The sequence below is a fragment of the Pogoniulus pusillus genome, chromosome 26 (genome assembly GCF_015220805.1).
Source record: "Pogoniulus pusillus isolate bPogPus1 chromosome 26, bPogPus1.pri, whole genome shotgun sequence".
NCBI lineage: Eukaryota > Metazoa > Chordata > Aves > Piciformes > Lybiidae > Pogoniulus > Pogoniulus pusillus.
In genome coordinates this window covers 1,124,201-1,145,382 of record NC_087289.1, presented here as the reverse complement: position 1 = coordinate 1,145,382, position 21,182 = coordinate 1,124,201, and the positions used below count along the sequence as shown (strand labels likewise).

General features: G+C 59.1%; 1 protein-coding gene across 4 annotated transcripts in view; it reads right to left on the bottom strand.

Moving 5' to 3' along the window:
• Nucleotides 1-14,909: 14,909 nt before the first annotated feature.
• The window catches only part of VEPH1 (ventricular zone expressed PH domain containing 1), a 66,302-nt gene continuing 60,029 nt past the window's right edge, over nucleotides 14,910-21,182 (bottom strand). For 3 of the 4 annotated variants that reach the window (XM_064165023.1, XM_064165018.1, XM_064165021.1), the window contains 3 exons: nucleotides 19,913-20,030; nucleotides 16,854-16,990; nucleotides 14,910-15,229 (listed from right to left, as the gene is read on the bottom strand). In XM_064165023.1, coding sequence (XP_064021093.1) covers nucleotides 14,993-15,229; nucleotides 16,854-16,990; nucleotides 19,913-20,030 — 492 coding nt within the window. In that variant the 3' untranslated portion in view covers nucleotides 14,910-14,992. The remainder of the gene's footprint in view (nucleotides 15,230-16,853; nucleotides 16,991-19,912; nucleotides 20,031-21,182) is intronic. The other variant, XM_064165019.1, reaches the window with a different exon arrangement.

Here is a 21,182-nt window from a genome sequence, read left to right as displayed (position 1 = left end):
CCCTTCCACCTCCTTTCCACCCCTCCACCTTATCCCAGAGTCTGCCTTACATGCCAGGTGAGTTTGGAGGATCAGCCAGGGGGTTAGAAGCAGAAGGATTAGCTACAGAGAAGCAGCCCAGGGAGAAACACAGACTGTGGGAGCCAGACACACAGACTCTCTTAGCGACGTCTGTGTTCTTGCTTGCATACATCTCAGCAAGCCCAGCAGTGCAGCAGACATCACCACAGCTTCCCTTTCACAGCCTGACATCTATTTTTTCTCATTAGAGCACTCCAGTTAGCCTCAGACCAGCAGAGAGGCTCAGCTGCTGGCCGTGGGGCAGAGCTGGAGGCTGCACCTTGGCTCAAAGCGCTGCTTGCCAGGGCTCTGGCTCCTTCTGCTGCTCCTGCCTCTGCTGCTCAGGCTCTGCCGACCCCAGCACCACACCTTGGTGGCCTGGGACAGGCAAGCAGCACTGTGAGCAACAGCACCAGCCCCAGGGAGTGTGTCCTACACAACCTGGCTGAGGGGGAATGGATTGAGCTGGGCAGAGCCAGAGGCAGAGTGCTGGGAGCCCTGGCACAGGGGGCATGAAGAGTGTGGCAAGCAGGGCAAGCGAGGGTCTCATCCTGCTCCACTCTGCACAGCTGGAACCCTGGGTCCAGTTCTGGGACTGTCCAGTTGAAGAGGGACAGGGAAGTGCTGGAGAGAGCCCAGGGGAGGCTGCAAAGCTGCTGAGGGGCCTGGAGCAGCTCTGGGAGCAGCAGAGGCTGAGAGCCCTGGGGCTGAGAGCCTGCACAAGAGCAGCCCCAGAGGGCAGCTGAGCAATGCTCAGCAACAGCTAAAGGCTGGGGGCAAGAGGCTGGGTTCAGGCTGTGCTCAGTGGTGCCCAGGGACAGCACAAGGGGCAGTGGGCACAGATGGAACCTCCTGGCTCCACTCTGAGCAGGAGGAGAAAGTTGTGAGGGTGGTGGAGGCCTGGAGCAGGCTACCCAGAGAGGCTGTGGAGTGTCCTTGTGTGGAGAGCTTCCAGCCCCCCTGGACACTGTGCTGCTGGGCAGGCTGCTGTGGGTGCCCTGTTTGGGCAGGGCTTGCACTGGCTGAGCTCCAGAGGTGCCTTCCAGCCCCACCCTGCTGGGATTTGGCACTCTTGCTTCCTGCCCCTGCAGGCTGCATGAGCAGCCCTGGCCTAGCCCCTGTGGCACTCTGCAGCCCCTTTGCTGTGCAGCAGGAGGCAGAGGTGACCTTCCCAGCCCAGCTGCAGCGCTGCCCTCAGCCCAGGCAGGCTCTCTGGGCAGGGCCAGGCTGTGGAGCAGGTTTGCAAGCCCAGCAGAGGCTCCATGCTGCACCCTGAAGCCGCAGGACCGCATCCTGCTGCAGAGGGGGAGCCTGGGGGGTGGCCACCTCCCACCCACAGGGGCAGCTGCAGAGTCAAGAGAACAGTGAGCTGCAGGGGGCTGGTGGCTTCAGCAGGTGCTTCCTCTCATGCAAACGGCAGGCAAAGCTGTCACCACCCCTGCCATTTGCATCTCTGTGTTTGCCAGCCTGGGCTGGCACCAGATGGGTGTGAGCAGGGTTGGGGGTGGCAAGACTTGGCCTCAAGTGCCACACAAGTCACCAGAAAGGGCTCTTGGGCTGTTCAGCACTCCACTGAAGAGTGGCTGGAAAGATATCCTGGGGAAAAAGACCTGGGGGAGGGGGGTGTGTGTGAAGGAGATCAAGAGCTGGCTGCAGATGAGGCAGGGGCTGCCCAGGTGGCTGAGAAGGGCACCAGCAGCCTGGCCTGGAGCAGCACTGGTGTGGGCAGCAGGAGCAGAGAGGTGATTCTCCTCTTGGACTGGGCACTGCCGAGTTCACACCTCAGGTGTGAGGGACATTGAGGGGCTGCAGCAGGTCCAGAAGAGGGCAACGAAGCTGGGGAAGGGCCTGGAGAGCAGGGCTGGGGAGGAGCAGCTGAGGGAGCTGGGAGTGTGCAGGCTGGAGCAGAGGAGGCTGAGGGCAGAGCTCATTGCTGTCTGCAGCTCCCTGAGAGGTCTGGAGCTAGGCAGGGGTCGAGCTCTGCTCCCAGGAAACAAATGATAGGACAAGAGGAAATGGCCTCAGATTGGTGGTTTAGTTTGGCCATGAGGAACAATTTCTGCCCCAAAATGGTTGTCCAGGCCTGCCCCAAGCTGCCCAGGCAGTGGTGGAGTCCTTATCCCTGGAGAGGTTTTGAAGCCCTGGAGCTGTGGTGCTGGGGGCCACAGTTCAGTGCTGAGCAGGCAGTGCTGGGGTAAGGCTTGGCCTTGATCCCAGTGGTCTCTTCCGAGCAAAATGACTGCATGGAAGTGGTGTGAGGGCTCCCCAAGAGGCTTCTCACCCTCTCCTGCTCTGCAGCAGAGGTTTTGCAGCACTTCCACTGCTCCCCAACGCTGAGGAGCAGCCTTTTGGCTACAGCACTTGGCAGAGCTGCTCGTACCAGCGGCTGCTGGCAGCTCACGGAGCAGAGGCCACGGTGCTGAGGACAGGGTGGCCTCCTCCCCTCACTGCTGGGGCTGATCTGCTGCTCTGTGAGCTCCTCAAGCCTTCCTCCCTGGCTTTGCAGGCTTTGTTTCTGCCTCTAAAGCCTCTCCAGGTCTCTCTGTTAGCCTCAAGAGGTCTTTGAGTCTATTCTTTCTTTTGCCTCTCCAGAGGATGACTCAAAGAACAGCAATCAGGGCCACCAGGACCTTGCCTCCTCCTCTCTGCTCCTCTGCCAGGAACATTACAGCATCTAAGTGAGATCTTCTCCTGGGCTCTGCGTCAGTGGCACCTCTGCCACTGGCTGCAGCAGAGCGTGGGCACGGCTGGGGCAGCTCAGCCTCTTGGAGCTTCTGCAGCACAGTGCCAGCAGAACTCACTGCAGGAGGCCCCACAGGATCTCAGGGTCACAGATGTCAGGGGCTGGAAGGGACCCAAAGAGCTCATCCAGTGCAAGCCCTGCCAGAGCAGGACCATCCAATCCAGCTCAGGGCACACAGGAACACATCCAGACAGGGCTGGACAGGCTCCAGAGCAGGAGACTCCACAGCCTCTCTGGGCAGCCTGTGCCAGGGCTCTGGGACCCTTCCAGCCAAGAGGTTCCCCTGGTGCTGGAACACTGCAGCTGCACCGAGCCCCTCCCGTGCCCTGCTGCCCGCACTGCTCCTGCCCCCCGTGCAGGGCTGCCAGCGCTCTGCCCGTGCCTCTGCCCAGCAGTGCCCAGCACAGTCCGTTCCCCTCAGGCAGGCTGTGCAGGGCACACTCCCTTGGGCTGCTGCTGCTGCTCGCAGCGCTGCCTGCCCAGCCTCATGCCCCCGCAGGTCCTTCAGCTCTTCCTGAGCAGCGCTCAGATGCCCTCTGGGGCTGCTGATGCTGGGGGAGCTCGGCCTGGGCCCCTCAGCCTTTCTGCTTGGGTTTGCCCTCTGCCAGGCAGTGCAGGGGCAGATGCTCCAGGGCACTGCCGATGGAGCAGTCCCCGCCAAGCCCTTCGCTCCCGCTCTGGGTGAAGCTTCGCCCCTCGGTGCGGGGCGCTGTGCCACGGAGCCTCTCACCCGGCAGGAGGCAGCAGCTCCTCACTCAAAGCCACTCAAACGCCAGCAGATTCGCTTGCCTTCGGTTAAACTCCATCTGAAACCACTGCAAAGGACCCCCCCCAACCCCTCAGCCCTCACCTCAGCTCCTCCGAAGGGCCACGGCGCAGGCAGAGCTCAAAGCGCAGCCACAGGAACACCTCTCACCGCTTGGAGCATCTCCCAGAGCAGCTCTGGCAGGAGGTGGAAGCAGCTGTGGCATCACCTCTGGAACCCCAGGCTGGCCCAGCTCAGAGCACCAGCTGTGGGTTCCAGCACGGAATGGGTTAGGTTGGAAGGGACCTCAAAGCTCAGCCAGCTCCAAAGCCCTGCCATAGGCAGGGACACCTCTCCCTGGAACAGGCTGCTCAAAGCCTCATCCAGCCTGATCCTGGACACCTCCAGGGAGGTTGTGGAGCACAGAGTCACAAGAGCCCCCAGCACAAGCAGGACATGGAAGTGTTGGAGCCAGCCCAGAGGAGGCCACCAGGATGCTGAGGGCTGCAGCAGCTCTGCTCTGAGCACAGGCTGAGAGAGTTGGGGCTGTGCAGCCTGGAGAGGAGAAGGCTTCCAGGAGAGCTTGGAGTGGCCTTGCAGGGTCTGCAGGGGGCTGCAGGAGGGCTGGGGAGGGACTACTGAGAAGGTCTGGTAATGAGAGGAGGAGGAGGAGGAATGGGTTTGGAGTGGCAGAGAAGGGACTGGAACTGGATGTTAGAAAGTTCTTTGCTGTGAGGGTGGTGAGACACTGGCACAGGTTTCCCAGGGAGGTTGTGGAGCACAGAAGCACCCAATGTGATCAAAGATCCCTTCTGTGCTCCACAACCTCCCCGGAGCTGTTCAGGGCCAGGCTGGATGAGGCCTTGAGCAAGCTGTTCTAGTGGGAGGTGTCCCTGCCTGTGGCAGGGGGGCTGGAATAGGATGAGCTTTGAGGTCTCTTCCCCTCTGAACCATTCTATGATTCTAAAACACCCCCAAGGTCTAACAAAGAGAGGTGAACAGAGCTCAGGTAGAGGGGAAAGTCTTCATCAGCCCTCAGCTGGGAGCATGGAGCTGGCACTGCCCTCTGCCTGCTTCTGAGCCTCTTCACCAGCCCTCAGCTGGGAGCATGGAGCTGGCACTGCCCTCAGCCTGCTTCTGAGCCACCCAAAAGCCACCGGTGGCATTTCCATGTCAGGAGTGAATGTGGACAGCTGGAAAAACAAACTCTGCTGTTACCTAACCACCAGCTGCAGGGAGGCAAAGGGTCCTGGAGCTGGCCCCCTCCAAGGGATAAACAGCTCCACTTGCCACCAGCCTTTGTTCCCTTGGGCTGGCAGCCCCAGAGCACAACCTGCTCTGCACCTGGTGACACTTGGCCTTCTGCTGGTGGCTCCTAAGGGAAGAGTCATCTCCCCTGAAGGCAGGTCTGGAGCCCTCCCCAGGAGTGTTTTGTGGTGATGCAAACCTCTCCTTTTAAAACAACAACCTCAAAGCCAGAGGAGCTGCTGGGGACACGCAGAGTTTCCACCAGCTGATGCCAGGAACCAGCACTTGGGGTTTCCCTGCTGACCTCCAGGTGTTACCTTCCCTCCTGTGATGATGGTTTGTAATGACAACCAACCCTGTGCTGGGCTGCAGCAAGAGCAGTGTGGGCACAGGGCAAGGGAGGGGATTCTGCCCCTTGGCTCTGCTCTCCTCACACCCCACCTGCACTCCTGGAGGTAGTTCATAGAATCCAGCAGGTTGGAAGAGAGCTCCAAGCTCATCCAGCCCAACCTATCCCAACCAACCAGCCCTAGAATCTGAGGATTGTTTGAGTTGCAGAAGCTCTCAGACCACTGAGCCCAACCTTCAACCCAGCCCCAAGTGCCATGGCCACAGGGTGGATTCCTTAGCCTCGGAGAGGCTTCACAGCCCTGGAGCTGTGGTGCTGAGGGCCATGGTTTGGTGGTGAGCAGGCAGTGCTGGGGTAAGGCTTGGACTCGGTCTGAGTGGTCTCTTGCAAGCAGAAGGATCCAGGCACCAGGCAGGCTCAAGGGCAGGGGCTCCGGGTGGGGCTGTCTGCAGACATCCAGCTCTTGAGACAAGCAAAGCTAGGACAGAGGATCTGGAGGCTGCAGGTGACTCCGGGGAAGCAGCTGCCTGGGTCAGCTCTCATCGTTCAGTCTTTCTCCACCTGATGAGCCAAGGGGGACGCTCCTGGTGCCACTGAGCCGTCTCAGCGTGGCTGCAATCTGACACCCAATTAATTAGCGTCAGCTCCTCCAGGGCAGCAGTGGAGATGCTTCCTGGCTGCCACAGCCACGTTCCGGTGGGAAAGAAAACCCAACAAGCCTCATGCAGTGTTGATTCTCCTTCTTTCCACCACTTCAGCACAAAGAAACCCCAATCCCAGCCCTGGAGTTGTCACCACTGCTGCTGTGGGGGCCCTGTGGAGCAGCTACCAGGTGAGGCAGCCCCAGGGAGCGTTGCTCAAGCTGTGGTAGGGCTGAGAGCAGCAGGTGTGAGAATCGCAGAGTGGGCTTGGAGGAAGCCTTGAAGCTCATCCAGTCCAAGCCTTACCCCAGCACTGCCAGGGGCACCACCAAGCCATGGTCCTCAGCACCACAGCTCCAGGCCTTTGGAACCCTTCCAGGGATGGAGACTGCACCACTGCCCTGGGCAGCCTGGGCCAGGCCTTGGCAACCCTTCTGGGGAAGAAATTGCTCCTCATGGCCAGCCTAAACCTCCTCTGCAGCAAGTTGAGGCCATTTCCTCTTGTCCACTTGTTCCTTGGGAGCAGAGCCCAACCCCAGGTGGCTGCAGCCTCCTCTCAGGGAGCTGCAGAGAGCAATGAGCTCTGCCCTCAGCCTCCTTTGCTCCACACAGCACACCCTCAGCTGCTCCTCCCCAGCCCTGCTCTCCAGACCCTTCCCCAGCTTCATTGTCCTTCTCTGGTCCTGCTCCAGCTCCTCAATGTCCTTCTGGGAGTGAGGGGCCCAAAGCTGACCTCAGGATTGAAGAAGTGGATTCCCCAGAGCTCAGTGCAGTGTGACCCTCATTTCCCCAGGCCAGCCAAATTGGCATCCTCTCTCTCCTCTCCAGAGCACAGACAGCACAGAATTCCCACCTCCCAGTTTCCCACTTGCCCCTTGCCTGGTTTGCCTGCAGGGAGAGGAGCAGCAGTGTCTGGCTTCTGCTGGCTCACCTCTGCTGTGCCCAGCCCTGGGCAAGGAGAATCACAGAACCAGGCAGGGCTGGAGGGGACTACAAGGACCAACCAGCTCCAACCCTCTGCCATGCCCAGGGACACCTCACACCAGAGCAGGCTGCCCACAGCCTCAGCCAGCCTGGCCTGAAACACCTCCAGGGATCAGGCTTCCACCACCTCCCTGGGCAGCCCCTGCCAGGCTCTCACCACCCTCATGCTCAACAACTTCTTCCTAACCTCCAGGCTGACTCTCCCCATTTCCAGCTTGGTTCCCAATCTCTGCCCTGGCCCTGCTGGCCATACTATTGCTGACCCACAGCAGGCTGCTGGTGGCCACCCGGGCACAGAAAAGTCCTCACTGCAAAGCTGGTGCCTGAGGGTTGCTGGTGGGGAGGGAAGAGATTTGTGTCCGTGCAGCTGGGCAAGGGCAGTGCTGGTAAGAAGCTCTAAAGGTGCCACCAGGACAGGCAATGCCCCCAGGCAACCTCTGGCCCTGCTGGAGGTAACAGGAGCTTTGCAGCTGACCCTCAGCAGGGCCAAGAAGTGTACCCAGGGGCTGTTAGTCACCAGCATCGAGAGCAGCTTGCCAAGGAAAGGCAGGCAAGGTTGTCCCCACGGGCTGCTGAGCTTGGAACTGCACAAGCTGGAAAAACTCGGGTCCAGGTTGTTCCATGTCCACCCCTCCTGCCTCAGTGCTGTCTGAGACAGCTCCAGGCTTGTCCTGTTCCCTCAGAGCACGTCAGGGAAGGCTCCGTGCAGGGGGGTGGGAGGCAACTGCAGGGGAGAATCTCCTTGGAAAAGTTCCCAGAGCTGGGCTCAGCTCTCATAAACAAGGGCTGGGAAGGCAGAGCTCAGGGAGCAACCTATGGGTCATGCTTCCAGGAAACACAGAATGTCCTGCTCTGAGCTGGGCCAGCACCAGTCCTGCTCGCTGCTGGCCCTGCCCAGCTCAGCCCCTGCTCACTGAGGCACTGTCTGAAGGGCAGGGCAGCTTTGCACTGCCAGGGGCTGCTGCCAGCAGGCAGAAGCTGATGGGCAGAGCTCCTGACAAGGCCTGGGGGGCAGAAAGGCTCTGCCTGCCACTTGCTGCCCTGCACACCAAGGGCACTGCCACAGCTTGTGGGGCAGGAGGGCAGAGGTGGCAGGTGTGGGGAGGAGCAGCCAGGAGAGGTGACCCTCAGCTGCCCACCAAGGGATTGCAGCCTGTGGGCATCACAGAACTTATGCAGTTGGAAAAGACCTCTAAGGCCATCAGGTCCACCACTGACCCACCACCACCACGGCCACTGAACCATAGACTCAAGCAGGCTGGCAGAGAGCTCCAAGCTCACCCAGCCCAACCCAGCACCCAGCCCTGCCCAACCAACCAGACCATGGCACTAAGTGCCCCAGCCAGGCTTGGCTGCAACACCTCCAGGTCCTCCAGGTGCCGCTTCTTGAACACCAGGTGGGAGTTGGCCTCTTCTCCCAAGGAACAAGTGACAGGACAAGAGGGGATGGCCTCAAGCTGCACCAGGAAAGGTTTAGGTTTGACAAGAGGAGCAATTCCTTCACTGAAAGAGTGGACAGTCACTGGCCCAGGCTGCCCTGATGCTGGACACCAGAATGATGGAAGCCCTGCCCTGCCAGGGCACAGGAGAAACTCAGCTCACCTCCAGACTCAGTTCCAATCTCAGCTCACCTCCAATTTCAGCTCACCTCCACACTCACCTCTAAACTCACCTCACTTCCAAACTCACCTCCAAGCTCAGCTCACCTCCAAAGTCACCTCCAAGCTCAGCTCACCTTTAAACTCAGCTCACCTCCAAGCTCAGTTTGCCTTCAATCTCAGCTCATCTCCAGGCTCATCTCAAATCTCAGCTCAGCTCCAAACTCAGCTCTAAACTCAGTTCACCTCCAAACCCTTCCCTAAGCTCAGCTCTCAGCAGGCACTGCAAGAGGCAGCTGCAGCCATGCAGGGCAGCAGGTCTGGGCCAAGCTGCAGCCCTGCTTTGCAGATGAGCTGCTGGTAACTGCTGAGCCATTCTTGACAATCCTCTCACCCTGCTGGGGATCAGAGAAGAATTCCTGCTGGAGGGGACCCAGGGAGGTCACCCAGGCCAGCTCTCATCCACGGCAGAGCTTTGGTCCAGCAGATGCCCTCCGGATCGCAGCAGACAGCTCTGGAAGCATCAGCAGAGCATTGTTGGGAGCCAGCTCGTCCCACCCAGGGCCACCACACTGCTCCAGCTGGGCCAGAGTCACTCCCAGGGTGGTGCTGACCCGTGGATGGAGCCCATGCTCCTGTCCTCTCTGCAGAAGTGCTACGTGATGAGCCCAGTCTAGAGCGCCGAGGTGTGAGCCAGCTGCTCGGTGCCAGCGCCCGGCGGTGCCGGCAGGAGGGTCAGGAAGTGATGCTGAAGGAGCAGTTGTTCTGGAGTGAAACTTGAGGCCACAGACGTGGATTCCTGAAGGCTACATGTGATGGGACACAGAACTCCTGCTGGACATCAGCTCTTCCAGGAACAGCAGAGTATTGTCCTCACACAGAAAGGGTTCAGGCAAGGCAGAGCCAAGACTCCAAAGGGTGACGTCTCCTAGAGCTGTTGTCCTGATCCATAGCACTCAGCTCTGGGACTTGCTCACTCGCAGGAGCACTCAGCTCTGCATTCTGCTCTGCTTTTTCCAGCTGGGGAGTCAGGTTTAGACCTGAAAACTCAAGGTTGTACCCCCTCCCCCCCCTCCCCCCAGTAAATTGAGGCTGGAGGTGAGGGTGGGGAGGCACTGCCACAGGTTGCTCAGGGTGGTTGTGGAGCACAGAAGCACAGAATGGGATCAAAGATCCCATTCTGTGCTCCACAACCTCCCTGGAGGTGTTCCAGGCCAGGCAGGATGAGGTCTTGAGCAGCCTAGGCTGGTGGGAGGTGTCCCCTGCCCATGGCATCTTGAAGGCCCCTTCCAACCCAACCCAATCTATGACCCTCTGCAGGTATGCAGAGGTTTGGGCTGGGAACTCTCCCAAACGGCAGCCTGGACTCTGGATGTGCTCCTGCGGGATCTGCTCTGGCAGGGGAGCTGGACTGGATGATCTCCAGAGGTCCCTTTCCAACCCCTGCCAGTCTGTGATTCTGTTCTCTCATTTTCCCTGCCCAGGGACCTTCCACCATGGACGGGAGCAGCTCTGGCAGCAGTTTCCTGGTGAGCTGCAGTGGTTCCTGGGCAGGGACCGAGGAACCAACCCAGAAATGCAGCTCAGCAGGAGCTACAAACACCTTCTGTGCACCTCTGCCCTTGAGAGTCATAGAACTACAGGATGGGAGGAGTTGGAAGGGACCCTAAGGATCAATCCAGTTCGAGCCCCCCTGCCTGAGCAGTGTCACCCAGGGCAGGTCCCACAGGAACACATCCAGAGGTGCCTTGGAAGTCTCCAGAGAAGGAGGCTGGGATTTGGAGTCTCTGTATTGAGGTGGTTTAAGAGGGAATGGACATCAGCACAGAAGCTCAGAGTCCCATCAGGGGGGTAGGGTTGGAAGGGACCTCTGGAGCTCAGCCAGCCCAAGCCCCTGCTCCAGCAGGCACCCACAGCAGCTTGCCCAGCAGCACAGTGCCCAGGGGGGGCTGGAAGCTCTCCACACAAGGACACTCCACAGCCTCTCTGGGCAGCCTGCTCCAGGCCTCCACCACCCTCACAACAAACAACTTCCTCCTCCTGCTCAGGTGGCACCTCCTGGGCTCCACTTTGTGCTCATTGCCCCTTGTGCTGTCCCTGGGCACCACTGAGCACAGCCTGGCCCCAGCCTCTTGCCCCCAGCCTTTAGCTGTTGCTGAGCATTGCTCAGCTGCCCTCTGGGGCTGCTCTTGTGCAGGCTCTCAGCCCCAGGGCTCTCAGCCTCTGCTGCTCCCAGAGCTGCTCCAGGCCCCTCAGCAGCTCTGCAGCCTGCCCTGGGCTCTCCTCAGCAGTTCCCTGTCCCTCTTCAACTGGGGAGCCCAGAGCTGGCCCCAGCACTGCAGCTGTGGCCTCACCAGGGCAGAGTAGAGGAAGGGAAGGACCTTTCTTGCCGTCTGGCCACACTCTTCCTGGAGCCCCACAGTGTTCCCATGGGTCATTCCCAACAGGATCAATAAGTGGTTTCTGTATCTGCTCCAGAAGGGAATTTGCAGAGAAAGAGCAGGGATTTAGTTCCTCCTTTCTTTCTAAGCCTCCTGCCCTCATGCCAGCAAGGTTGCTGCTTTCCCTGGGTCTCCTTCCAGAGGGAGCTGCCAGCCCAGTTTGGCTTTCATTGCATTCCAAGTTTTAATTGGAGACAGGAGAAGTGTGGCTAAGCTCCTTACATGGGGGAGCTCTGTTCTTGGCCTCTCCAGCTACATCACTCTGCTGTGTTTCCATCACGTTGGGACGCCAGGGGAGGCTGTGAGCCCTGGGGGATGGCCACGTGCTGGTGGCTGCCACTCCTCCAGTGTCTCCACAGACAGAGCCAGAGAATGATTTCAGCTGGAAAAGGCCTCTAAGATCCTCCAGTCCAACCAGCAGCCCAACACCACCATGACCCAAGTGCCATGGCCACAGGCTTCTGGCACACCTCCAGGCATGGGGACTCCACCACCACTGCCCTGGGCAGCCTGTGCCAGTCCCTGACCACTCCTGCAGTGAAGAGATTTGTTCTTCTCTTCAACTTAGCTCTCCTCTGGCACAGTTTCAGGCCAGTTCCTCTCCTTCCATCACTTGAGACTGGGCAGCAGAGCCCAACCCCACCTGGCTGCAGCCTCCTCTCAGGCAGCTGCAGAGAGCAATGAGCTCTGCCCTCAGCCTCCTCTTCCTCACACTGCACCCCCCCAGCTCACTCAGCTGCTCCTCTCCAGCCCTGTTCTCCAGACCCTTCCCCACCTTTGTTGTCCTTCTCTGCCCCTGCTCCAGCTCCTCAAGCCCTTCCCAACGTGAGGAGGCCAAAGCTGAACCCAAGATTCAGCCTCAGCAGTGCCCAGAACAAGGGCACAATCCCTGCCCTGCTCCTGCAGCCCACACCAGTGCTGCTGGTGCCCTTCTTGCCCACCTAGGCACCTCCTGGCTCATCTGCACCTGCTCTCCATCTGCTCCTTTCCCAGCTGGTGGCTTACAATCCACTCTGCCCCAGTCTGGGGCCTTCCTAGGGTTGTTGTGCCCCAGCACTTGGCCTGGCTGCAGCACTTGGCCTGGCTGACCCTCAGCCCACTGAGCTCTGCCCATTGCTCCAGCCTGGCCAGACCCCTGGGCAGCTCCTCCTGCCCTCCAGCAGGCACAACCTCGTGGTGAGCACTGAGCAAGCTCAGCTCAGCAGCCCCAGCTTTGCTCCACAGATCTGAATCCCACTTCGGACCCCAGGTCATTCCTCTTGCTCCCAAGAGCTTTGGATGACCCTTGGCAAGTCCTCCCCCTGCCCAAACCCCCACTACTGCTCTTAACAAAGGTCATAAAAATGGATTTTCTTCCCCTCATTTTTTCCCTCCCTCTTCCCTTCCCCTTTTAATTTTGCCACAAAATTCCCACTTCCCCCCCCCCCATAAGTTTCATTTTTTTAGGCAGGAAAATTCCAGCTTTAATTTCTCCTCAGCCTGGAATGATCTTCAAATTCATTCCTTCACCTCCAACCTGCCTCTCACTCTTCTTTCCCCCTCCTCTCCTCTCTTTTCCTTTTCTTTCAACCTCTTCCTCCACCTTGGAGAATCATTTGAGGGTGAGAAAGGAAAGAGACAAACTGGGAATGGTCCAACTTGGGAGAACTCTTTGGGGAGGGCAAAGCAGAGAGAGCAACTTTTGGACTTCCATTCAGTTAGGAAGTGAGATCAAAAAAGCAGCAGGGGAGGGGGGAAAGAAAATCAAAGGAGTGAAATATTCAAGGAGAAAGAAAAACAAAGGGGGGGGGGAGAGAATAAAAGGAGTTAAATATTGAAGAAGGAAAAAGAAGGAGGGGGAGAAATCAAAGGAGTCAAATACTCAAGCAAGAAAAAGATGGGGGGGATAAAAGGAGTTAAATATTGAAGGAGGAAAAAGAAGGGGGGGGATAAAAGGAGTTAAATATTGGAGGAGGAAAAAGAAGGGGGGGGAATAAAAGGAGTTAAATATTGGAGGAGGAAAAAGAAGAGGGGGGATAAAAGGAGTTAAATATTGGAGGAGGAAAAAGAAGGGGGGGGAATAAAAGGAGTTAAATATTGGAGGAGGAAAAAGAAGGGGGGGAATAAAAGGAGTTAAATATTGGAGGAGGAAAAAGAAGAGGGGGGATAAAAGGAGTTAAATATTGGAGGAGGAAAAAGAAGGGAGGGATAAAAGGAGTTAAATACTGGAGGAGGAAAAAGAAGGGGGAAATAAAAGTAGTTAAATATTCAAGCAGGGGAAAAAAAGGGGGAGGAAATAAATGGATTCAAATATTCAAGGAGAAAAAAGGGGGGGGGGGGGATAAAAGGAGTTAAATATTGAAGAAGGAAAAGGGGGGGTGGGGAATAAAAGGATTCCAATATTCAAGCAGAAAAAAAAGAGGGGAGGATAGAAAGAGTTAAATATTCAAGCAGGAAAAAAGAGAGGGGGGAAGAGAAATCAAAGGAGTTAAATATTCTAGCAGAAAAAAAAGGGGGGGGGATAAATGGAGTTAGATAGTCAAGCAGGGAAAAAAGGGGGGGATAAAAAGAGTTAAATATTCACTAGGAAATCTTTCAAGACTCTCAGGAAGCAGCGAATCTGATCCCCCCCCCCCCATACAAAGAGCAAAAGAAGCAGCTTCACTCAGGTTGAAGGAGAAGGAAATGGATCTTTGGGGACAGACAGAAAGTGACTGAGCAGAGCAGGAGGTCCTTGGGCTCTCCAAGGCTCTCAGCGGCGGCTACAGCACCCCAGAAGCAGAGGGTCGGGGCTGCAGGCTGGCTTCTGAGCGCAGCTGCTGCGAGCTGCGCTGCTGCCCCGGCGCTGGCAGCTGCTGCGAGCTGCGCTGCTGCCCCGGCGCTGGCAGCTCCTGCGAGCTGCGCTGCTGCCCCGGCGCTGGCAGCTGCTGCGAGCTGCGCTGCAGCCCCGGCGCTGGCAGCTGCTGCGAGCTGCGCTGCTGCCCCGGCGCTGGCAGCTGCTGCGAGCTGCGCTGCTGCCCCGGCGCTGGCAGCTGCTGCGAGCTGCGCTGCAGCCCCGGCGCTGGCAGCTGCTGCGAGCTGCGCTGCAGCCCCGGCGCTGGCAGCTGCTGCGAGCTGCGCTGCAGCCCCGGCGCTGGCAGCTGCTGCGAGCTGCGCTGCTGCCCTGGCGCTGGCAGCTGCTGCGAGCTGCGCTGCAGCCCCGGCGCTGGCAGCTGCTGCGAGCTGCGCTGCTGCCCCGGCGCTGGCAGCTGCTGCGAGCTGCGCTGCTGCCCCGGCGCTGGCAGCTGCTGCGAGCTGCGCTGCTGCCCCGGCGCTGGCAGCTGCTGCGAGCTGCGCTGCAGCCCTGGCGCTGGCAGCTGCTGCGAGCTGCGCTGCTGCCCCGGCGCTGGCAGCTCCTGCGAGCTGCGCTGCAGCCCTGGCGCTGGCAGCTGCCCCGAGCTGTGCTGCAGCCCTGGCGCTGGCAGCTGCTGCGAGCTGCGCTGCAGCCCTGGCGCTGGCAGCTGCCCCGAGCTGTGCTGCAGCCCTGGCGCTGGCAGCTGCTGCGAGCTGCGCTGCTGCCCCGGCGCTGGCAGCTGCCCCTGCCGCCGCAGGGAGCACTCCGCCTGGCGCCGCTGCAGCGCCTCGCCCTGCTCCTGCGCCCCCGGGAGCCGCAGCACCCAGCGCTGGAGCACACCTGCCGAGTCCAGCCCTGCCCCAAGCTCCCACAGACCTCCTCCGGCCCCGTGCCAACACATGGCATAGCTCAGCAGCTGGCAGGGCTCCCGGAGGCAAGAGAGGTTCCTGGCAGTGGGATGCTTCACACCCAGCTCTGCACTCACCTGTGCCAGCTGCTCTACAGAGGTGCTCTGCACTCAGGGTTGGTTTGCTGGCAGGGCCATGGAGGTGGCAGCAACAGTACAGAGATGCTCTGCACCCAGGGCTGGTCTGCTGGCACAGCCATGGAGGTGCCAGCAGCACTACAGAGATGCTCTGCACCCAGGGTTGGTTTGCTGGCAGGGCCATGGAGGTGGCAGCAACAGTACAGAGATGCTCTGCACCCAGGGCTGGTCTGCTGGCACAGCCATGGAGGTGCCAGCAGCACTACAGAGATGCTCTGCACCCAGGGTTGGTTTGCTGGCACAGCCAAGGAGGTGCCAGCAGCACTACAGAGATGCTCTGCACCCAGGGTTGGTTTGCTGGCACAGCCATGGAGGTGGCAGCAGCTCTACAGGTAGGTGGTGGCCTCTCGGCTCTGGCGCTCCCTGGCCTGTGCCACAGCCACGTTGAGGCACTGCAGCCACTCCTGGGCATCCCTCTGGTCCTTGGCCTTGAGCACGTAGCTCCTGCTGTCGGTGAAGATCTCGAAGGCCCGCGGCAGGCTGCGGTCCCGGCGCTTCTTCGCCACCACTCTGACGCTCTGCACCTTGCTGAGCTCCAGGGGGCACTCGTCGGGGTCGTCCTTCTGCAGCAGACGGGACAGAGGGCACAGCTGCTGGCACCAGGCAATGGCCTGGAAGGCACCTTCAAGGGGCACCGTGTCCGACCCTCCCCTCCGCCCGCAGGCAGCAGGGACAGCGACTGGCAGAGCTTCTGCCAGGACAAGCAAGCTGGGGCAGGGTCTGGAGAGCAGGGCTGGGGAGGAGCAGCTGAGGGTGTGCAGAAGCCCCAGGGAGACCTGGCAAACCCAGTCAGGCTCATTCCCTTCCACGAGTACAGCTACCCCAAGCCAGCTGCCCTGCCCCTGCCCACCTTCTGGGCACGGAGGACACTCAAAAGCTCCTCCTGGCATTCCACCAACAGCAGCTTCGTGCCCACACTGCAGTCTCTTGGCTCCTCCAGGACAGATGTTGAGCCAGCAGCTGTGCTTCTAGAGCCACCTTCTGCCTGATCTCTGCCCTCCACCCCTGCCCTTCACTTCTGGCTCCTCTTCCACATGGTCCTGCCCTGCAGGGGAGGCTTGGGAACACCGCAAGCTGAGGAGCTCCTGCAAACCAGGCACTGCCTTGTGCTGCCCTCAGAGGAGGAGCAGCTGAGGGAGGGAAAGAGGAGGCTGAGGGGAGACCTTCCTGCTCTTGACAGCTCCCTGAAAGGAGGTCAGGCCCAGGGGGGAGTTGAGCTCTGCTCCCCAGTCTCAGGTGACAGAAGAGGAAATGTCCAGAAATTGTGCCAGGGGAGGCTTAGGTTGGAGAGGAGGAAAAATTTCTTTGCTGCAAGAGTGGTCAGGGATTGGCACAGGCTGCCCAGGGAGGTGGTGGTGGAGTCCCCATCCCTGGAGGTGTTCAAGGCCAGCTTGGATGAGGCCTTGAGCAACCTGAGCTTGGTGGGAGGTGTCCCTGGGCGTGGCAAGGGGGGTTTGGAACTGGATGAGCTTGAAGGTCCCTTCCAACCCAAACTGTTCTATGAATAAGGAAATGGCAGATTGAGGCTGGAGATGAGTTGAAAGATGGAGTTGAGAGTGAAGGCAGGGAGAGGCTGGCACAGGCTGCCCAGGGAGGCTGTGGAGCACAGAAGCACACAATGTGGTCTTTGATCTTCCTTGGACTGAGGAGCCCAAACCAGAGCACAGTACTCAAGTCAGAGCCTCACCAGTGCTGAGCACAGGGGAAGCTCTGGAGCTCAGCCAGTCCAGCCCCTGCTCAAGCAGGGCACCCACAGCAGCTTGCCCAGGAGAGGGTCACAGGAGGTGTGGGGAGGGACCTTAAAGGTCATCTGGTTCCAAACTCCCTGTGGTGGATCACAGTGCCCAGGGGGGGCTGGAAGCTCTCCACACAAGGACACTCCACAGCCTCTCTGAGCAGCCTGCTCCAGGCCTCCACCACCCTCACAACAAACAACTTTCTCCTCCTGCTCAGGTGGCACTTCCTGGGCTCCACTTTGTGCCCACTGCCCCTTGTGCCATCCCACAGGACCACATCCAGATGGGCCTTGAACGTCTCCAGAGAAAGAGACTCCACAACCTCTCCTGGCAGCCTGCAAAGAAGTTTCTCCTCAGGTGGGGGTGAGACTTGGTGTGTGCCAGGAGGGGAGCTTGGGGTGTTGGGGAGGAGGGAGGGAGGGAAAGCCAAAGTGAGGTTGCTGTGGCTCACAGATTTGCCTCTCCTGAAGAGCAGCTGGTTGCCAGCCAGGGTGAAGTAGCGAGTCCTCCAGCGCTTGATGAACCTCCAGCGGACCTGCTTCTCCTTCAGCTTGCCTTCCATCAGGGGCTGCCCCTCCTGGTTGAGCACTGGGGAGGGGAGCACACAGCCAGGAGGTTATTCCACAGAATCACAGCATGCCAGGGGCAGGAAGGGAGCTCCAGAGCTCAGCCAGTCCAAGCCCTGCCAGGGCAGGAGCACCCAGAGCAGGTCACACAGCAACACATCCAGGCAGGGTTTGGATAGCTCCAGAGAGGGAGACTCCACAGCCCCCCTGGGCAGCCTGCTCCAGGGCTCTGCACCCTCACAGGGGAAAATCCTCCTCAGGTTTACATGGACCTTCCTCTGCCTCAGCTTCCACCACTGCCCCTTGGGCTGCACTGTGCTGTTTGACCTGGAGCCCTTCCCAGCATCTGTCAGGTGGTCAATTAGCTCCTGCCTGGCCAGACTCACCCCCTTCAGCTCGCATTGCTTAAGCCTAACTGCCTCTTGCCTCACAAACTCCACCTCCAAAGGGTTGGCTCCAAAAAATTCCTCCCAGTCACATCCCCCAAAACCTTTCCCATCCCTGGATGAGGCATCCAAGAGGAAGCTGAAGGCCCCAAGGATACATTCAAAGGCCTCTTGCAACACAGCAGCCTCCCCTCCACCCCAAAAATGCAACCAACCCCCAAGGTTAGCAAACAAAAGGACAATAGCAAGAGAAGAATTTGCCTCTGAATTCCTTCCTGGAAGAGGAATTTGGTTGCTAAACAGCATTGCTGAGAGGGATAAATTCCATGAGTGCTGTTCAAAGGTATCTGAGCTCTCCAAGGGAATGCAGAGAGATGTTTTGAGGATGCTCAGCAGGTCAAGGGGGGGAGGGAATGGACACAGTGGAGGTGAGGGTGGGGGAGAGACTGGCACAGGTTGAGGGTGGTGAGACACTGGCACAGGTTTCCCAGGGAGGTTGTGGAGCACAGAAGCACCCAATGTGATCTTTGATCACATTCTGTGCTTCTGTGCTCCACAACCTCCCTGGAGGTGTTCAGAACCAGGCTGGATGAGGCCCTGAGCACCCTGGGCTTGGTGGGAGATGGATGATCCTGAAAGTCTCTCCCAACCCAAGCCATTCTATGAACCTCTGGATCCTCTCCCTAGTGCCAAATGCTCCTTTCCTGCACCTGAGCTTTCACCTCACCCACTCAAGAACACATTGCTTGGCCTGCTGAGGGCTTTCAGAGCTGAGAAGCAGATCCTGAGCTCCACAGCTGAGCCCTTCTTCAAGAAAACTCAGAGTAATGCTCACGAAGAAGGAGATTACAGCTCAAAAATATCCTGTGCCCAATTCCTCTTGCCCTTGGCCAGCCTCAAACACAGAATCCTTCTGGTAGGAAAGGAACTTTCCAATCCCCCAGCCCAAGCCTTACCCCAGCACTGAGCCATGTCCCTCAGCACCACAGCTGCACAGCTTGGAAGCCCCTCCAGGGATGGGGACTGACCTGGGCAGCCTGGGCCAGGCCTTGACAACCCTTTTGGGGAAGAAATTGTTCTTCATGTCCAACCTCAACCTCCCCTGGGGCAGCTTGAGGCCATTTCCTCCTGTTGTTGGTTGGCCAGGGCTGGGTGCTAGGTTGGGCTGGATGAGCTTGGAGTTCTCTTCCAGCCTGCTTGGTTCTATGATTCTTCCTTGCACCTCCCCTGATGCAACTTGAGGCTGTTTCCTCTTGCCCACTTGTTCCTTGGCAGCAGAGCCCAGCCCCACCTGGCTGCAGCCTCCTCTCAGGGAGCTGCAGAGAGCAATGAGCTCTGCCCTGAGCCTCCTCTGCTCCACACTGCACTCCCTCAGCTGCTGCTCCCCAGCCCTGTTCTCCAGACCCTTCCCCACCTTTGCTGCCCTCCTCTGGTCCCCCTCCAGCCTCCCAATGTCCTTCTTGAAGCCAGAAGCCTAAAACTGAACTCAGGAGCTGAGGTGCAGCCTGCCCAGTGCCCAGCACTTGTTTGGTCCTGCAGGAGGTCGCTGCTCACTGCCCCTTTGGAGGAGCTTAGTGTCTCAACAGAGCAAAAGCTCTTTCCTGCAGCTGTGACCCTGGGAGGGAGACAGAGCTGCTTTCATTGCAGCTTGGTGGAATCCCCATCCCTGGAGGTGCTTAAGAGGAGGCTGCATGAGGTGCTTGGTGCCAGGGGTTAGTCAGTTAGAAGGTGTTAGGTGACAGGTTGGGCTCAATGACCTCAGAGGTCTTTTCCACCCTGCCTAGTTCTGTGATTCTCTGGTTCTGGCACTGCTGGATGGACAGCCAAGAGCCAGAGATGAAATTTCAGCTCAGTGCATGATTTCTTGGCTGGTTGTTGAGGCTTTTGTGGCTGTTGTGGAAGGAAGAAGGTGGTCAAGGAGCCATGGAAGAAGCACAGGCAGCCCAGCCTGCAGCAGAGGCTGTGCCACCCTGGCAGGGCTCACTGACTGCAGGGTTCAATGACCTCAGCAGAGCTGTTAGCTGGGAGCATGAAGAGCTGAGACAGCCCTCATTAGGCAAGGGCTTGGCCAAGGGCTTCACAGTTCTTGGCCATCACTGTGCAGACTGCTCCAGAGTGGCAGAAAGCAGCCAGGAAAAAGGTCATTGCCCTGAACTGCAGCAGACTGATCTAAAGCCCACGGGGACCAGAGAGCCTCAGAAGCAGCTCCACAGGACCTCCTAAAGCCCATGGGGGCCAGAGAGCCTCAGAAGCAGCTCCACAGGACCTCCTAAAGCCCATGGGGACCAGAGAGCCTCAGAAGCAGCTCCACAGGACCTCCTAAAGCCCACGGGGACCAGAGAGCCTCAGAAGCAGCTCCACAGGACCTCCTAAAGCCCATGGGGACCAGAGAGCCTCAGAAGCAGCTCCACAGGACCTCCTAAAGCCCATGGGGACCAGAGAGCCTCAGAAGCAGCCCCTCAGGACCTCCTAAAGCCCTTCTCTATGAGCTTGTCCCCATCCTCAGCCCACCCCAATTCCAGCAGCAGGAGGCAGAGCCCAGCAGGTTGAGCACTCACCTGTTGCCTTCTCTGGGTTGTTGCACATGAAGCACTGCCAGGTCCCTGCTGCCTCGCTGTAGCCAAACAAATCAAAGAACCTCAGCTCCTCCAGGTGCATCTGCAGGTGGTCCAGGTCCTGGGTCAGCAAGGAACCGAAGCAAACTCCCTCAGGAGCTGATCTGCTGCACCCTCACCCCTAACAGCGCAGATCGATGCTCAGGAGCTGCCCCCAGGCTGTCAGCCAGGGTGTGGGGATGAGAACAGCCTCAGAGCTGTCCTCAGCCTGCAAAAGGATCTTTTTAGTGGCCATCATGAGCCAGGTCAAGACTGGAAGAGAACAAAGGCCCCTGAAAGGTCACTGCAGCAATCCTTCTTTCCCACTCTGTGCTCTGCTCTGCTTCCAACCATCCACTTGCTTCAGCAGGGGAAGCAGGGCAGGGCAAAAAGGCTCATTGGAGAGGAGAGATTTTTCTCTCCCCCTCCCTGCTCCATCACCTCGGGAGCTTGAGTGGCTCTGCTGGGGCAACGCAGTGGTTCCCTTCTGCCCCATAAAGTCAGGCAGCAGGCAAAGGCAAGGCAAGAAGAGAGCCAGCAGAGGCTTCAGCAGGTGGAGTGCTGTGCTGCAGCACAAGGCAGGTCTGCTCAGGCAGCACAGGGGGCTGGGGAAGCAGTGCCCAGCTCGCTCCTCTGACACAGCCTGAGCCAGCCCCAGGAATGCAGCAGGCAGCTCCCCAGGCTGCCTGCCTCTTCCCACTGCCCTCGGACACAGAGCTGGGAGGCAACCCGAGGGCAGCCTGCAGGGCTGAGCATCTGGAAGTGCTTTGCTGCTGCCTTGCAGGAATGTTGCTGGTGGGCAGGCAGATGCTGCCCAGAGGAAGGGGATGTGAGTGCCAGGAGCCAGCTCCCACCACACTGCCAGCCACAGCCCGGGCCAGACCCCGGGGCCCCAGCACGGAGGGGCTGGAAGGGACCCATGCAGAGCAGCCACTCCAGCCCCACTGCTGAGGCAGAGGCACCCACAGCAACTCGCCCAGGAGAGGGCCACAGAAGCTGTGGGAAGGGACCTTAAAGATCATCTGGTTCCAGACCCCCTGTGATGGATCACAGTGCCCAGGGGGGGCTGGAAGCTCTCCACACAAGGACACTCCACAGCCTCTCTGGGCAGCCTGCTCCAGGCCTCCACCACCCTCACAACAAACAACTTTCTCCTCCTGCTCAGGTGGCACCTCCTGGGCTCCACTTTGTGCCCACTGCCCCTTGTGCTGTGCCTGGGCACCACTGAGCACAG